A 2,813-nucleotide genomic window follows, 5' to 3' on the forward strand; every position below is an offset into this window, starting at 1 on the left:
CACGACAACTGCCCAGACACGAATCTGGTCAAGAGAGAAACAATTTGCAGTAAACTCAGTCTCTGAGGGATTGACCCTACTTCCTATACTACTTAAATTGCAAATTAGGCGTAGGTTTATATTGGTGGAATCGACACCCTTCAGTTTAAACAAGTTTCATATTCACACAATTATATTATAATGCTTAACCGCTATAAATAGCCTTAACTGTTTTACTCCTGAAGTCCCGTACTCATCCCTGAAGCTCATACTAGAGTTCAACAACACGAAGATTGACATCCAAATTACCTTTTCGTTCGCTTTTTTCCTACAAGACTTATTCAATTTGTGTCTTGTTGTTTGTTCTGCCTTATCGAAAATGTCTTCTTTCAGGATGACAGCTCTTATGCTTGCTTTACTTGTTACTATGTCCGCGATTGTATCTGAAAGCCGGGTAGCGAGAAAAGACCTTGGACTGGATCTTGGGGGCATAGGACTTGGGGTTGGAGCAGGGATAGGCGTTGGCTTGGGAGGTGGTGGTTCAGGATCAGGAGCTGGAGCAGGAGCTGGTTCCGGTTCAGGATCTGGGGGTTCAAGTTCAAGCTCTTCATCTAGTTCATCGTCATCATCCAGTTCATCTGGTGGGTCTGGTGCAGGTTCTGAAGCTGGTTCATCCGCAGGTTCTTATGCTGGATCAGGAGGAGGCAATGGGAGAGGCCACGGTAACTAATTAAGCATTCCGTGCTAACAAGATGTATGCGGGGAATCAAATATTTAAAAATGAAACTGGTCTGCACTTTATGTGCATGAATAAACGTGGAGTAATATTTTCTGTTAATGGTAGCCACTCAAGTACAACTCAAGTGGCAGTAAGAATGATGTCCCAATAGATATTGTCATCTTGTTATGCAGTTTACAGTTTTAATTACTATAATTAAGTCAAAATTATAAATGTCACTTCATATGTAATATCTATTTATATTAATAAAGTAGCATTATTTCTGGAATAACTTTTTCCCAGTCTTGCTATGGTAGTTTCTATCATCAATAATCTTAATATTGATGTACTCATGATATAAAGTGATCTCAAGTCAAGCTGATATATAGCAAGAATAGAATGGCCACAAAAAAGGATAATTATCTAATTATTGTACCTAAAATAGCCGAGGCTTAAAACAAATCGCTGCATAGTAACTATATTTTCAGAAGAGGTGTTTTAAGGTAACATAAAAAAAAAAAAGACAAATTAGTCCCTGTGTTTTAAAAATTGAAATTCCAAGTTTCCTTTTTCACCTAAGGCTTCTCAGGGCATAGAATTGCAGTTGTAGGATGTGAATGTTAAGAAGGGAGACTACGTTGAGCAAACTGTTGTTAGTTTCTTGATTCATAATGCAAATATTAGTGAACAGGATTAATTCAGGATGCATGTCTCTCCCAAATAAATTTATGTAATTCATGACGTGTACGAGTACAAGATTCATGTTAACAAGACAGGCAACATTGAATCCATTATAGCAGTAAAAATTATTTTAAGATAATCTTTATACATATATAATATATGCATATATATCCGATTAGCTTTGTGAATACGGAGTACGTGCATGGTAGAGAAATTTACTATTTACTACAGATTTAAAAAGTTGAATTAATATTATACCGTCCTCCTCTTTATAGCAATTTAATTTGTTTACTAAAATTCTGGATGTTATAGAAAGATTTTTCTTTTAAGAAAAGGAAAATCAAATTATAAGAACATTTGATAGTTATATCATATTTGAATTTTTTAATTTTAAATTAAAAGCTATAATATATTAGTAATATTAATTTGTAAGATTTAGATTGTATGTTTAATAAAATTTCTAAATGTAGTTTTATTTATTAAATATTATTTTCATTTAATAAAATATGACTAATCTATTTTATATAAAATTTAAATTTTTATTGAAGTAATATATTAACTAAAATTTATTATTTCTATTTTTAGGAATAAAATTAATTTTACTAAAAGCCAAGACAAGAGACTATTACTATTGTAGAGAATTGATTTAATTAAGAATGTACTTCATACTTTTTATTATTGTTTATAGATTAAAAGTTATTATAAATGGTTTAAATAATTTTACAACATAATAAAATGCTATTATAGAAAAAACAAACTATAATAAAAATAAATCATAATTTATAGGACTTATTAGAAATATTGATATGAGAGTCTGGATGTAATTAAACATGGTAAAAAGTCAATAGACATGCTAAATTAAGTGGTCAATAAATCATGCATCACTATTTAAATATATACATCGGAGTTGGAAAGCAGGGAGATAAATTGCATAGTTATAGTATTCAAATTCAGAGGCATATTGTGTTATGCCAAATTGTCAACAGGCGTGCAATACTTGATATGATATCTCTTACGTAACCATGTGGCATCATGGAGCCGGATGCGCATGCTCTTCCGCTACAAGCCTAACCAACCTTTTTTTAGTAACTAAAAGCAAGCCGTAACAATGAGCTATATCGCCCTACCTTTTCTTCTATCAACATAATTGCCTAAACAAAAGCGTGGTGAGCTACTCTCTTTTTTCTTCTCAGTCCAAGAAATATTTCAAGATAGTCGTTGGAACCACTAACTCTTTCAACAACAACAGGATTACAACAATATTACAACTAAACATCTAGATACAAAAACCACCTCACAACAAGTATAAAAAAAAAATCTATCCAATTCACCATGAGACATTAAAAAAAAGATCTCGATATACCTGTTTTCGCCCATATATCCGCCATACCAGAAATGAAGAAGGTACCAGAAACCTTTCTTTTTCTATACCGTC

The 2,813-nt window shown here is 32.3% G+C and overlaps 1 protein-coding gene across 1 annotated transcript; it reads left to right on the forward strand.

Annotated features, from left to right (window-relative positions):
- The first annotated feature begins 200 nt into the window (after positions 1-200).
- On the forward strand, positions 201-989 carry LOC105791001 (glycine-rich protein 5). Its single transcript, XM_012618853.2, has one exon. It carries the CDS (start codon positions 359-361, stop codon positions 707-709), a length of 351 nt encoding a protein of 116 aa, XP_012474307.1. The 5' UTR covers positions 201-358; the 3' UTR covers positions 710-989.
- Positions 990-2,813: the final 1,824 nt, after the last annotated feature.

The sequence above is a fragment of the Gossypium raimondii genome, chromosome 8, assembly GCF_025698545.1.
Source record: "Gossypium raimondii isolate GPD5lz chromosome 8, ASM2569854v1, whole genome shotgun sequence".
Classification (NCBI taxonomy): Eukaryota; Viridiplantae; Streptophyta; class Magnoliopsida; order Malvales; family Malvaceae; genus Gossypium; species Gossypium raimondii.

What these genes read in the sequence shown, in the direction of transcription:
- LOC105791001 (XM_012618853.2), top strand. Translation starts at nt 359, where the DNA reads ATGTCTTCTTTCAGGATGACAGCTCTTATGCTTGCTTTACTTGTTACT.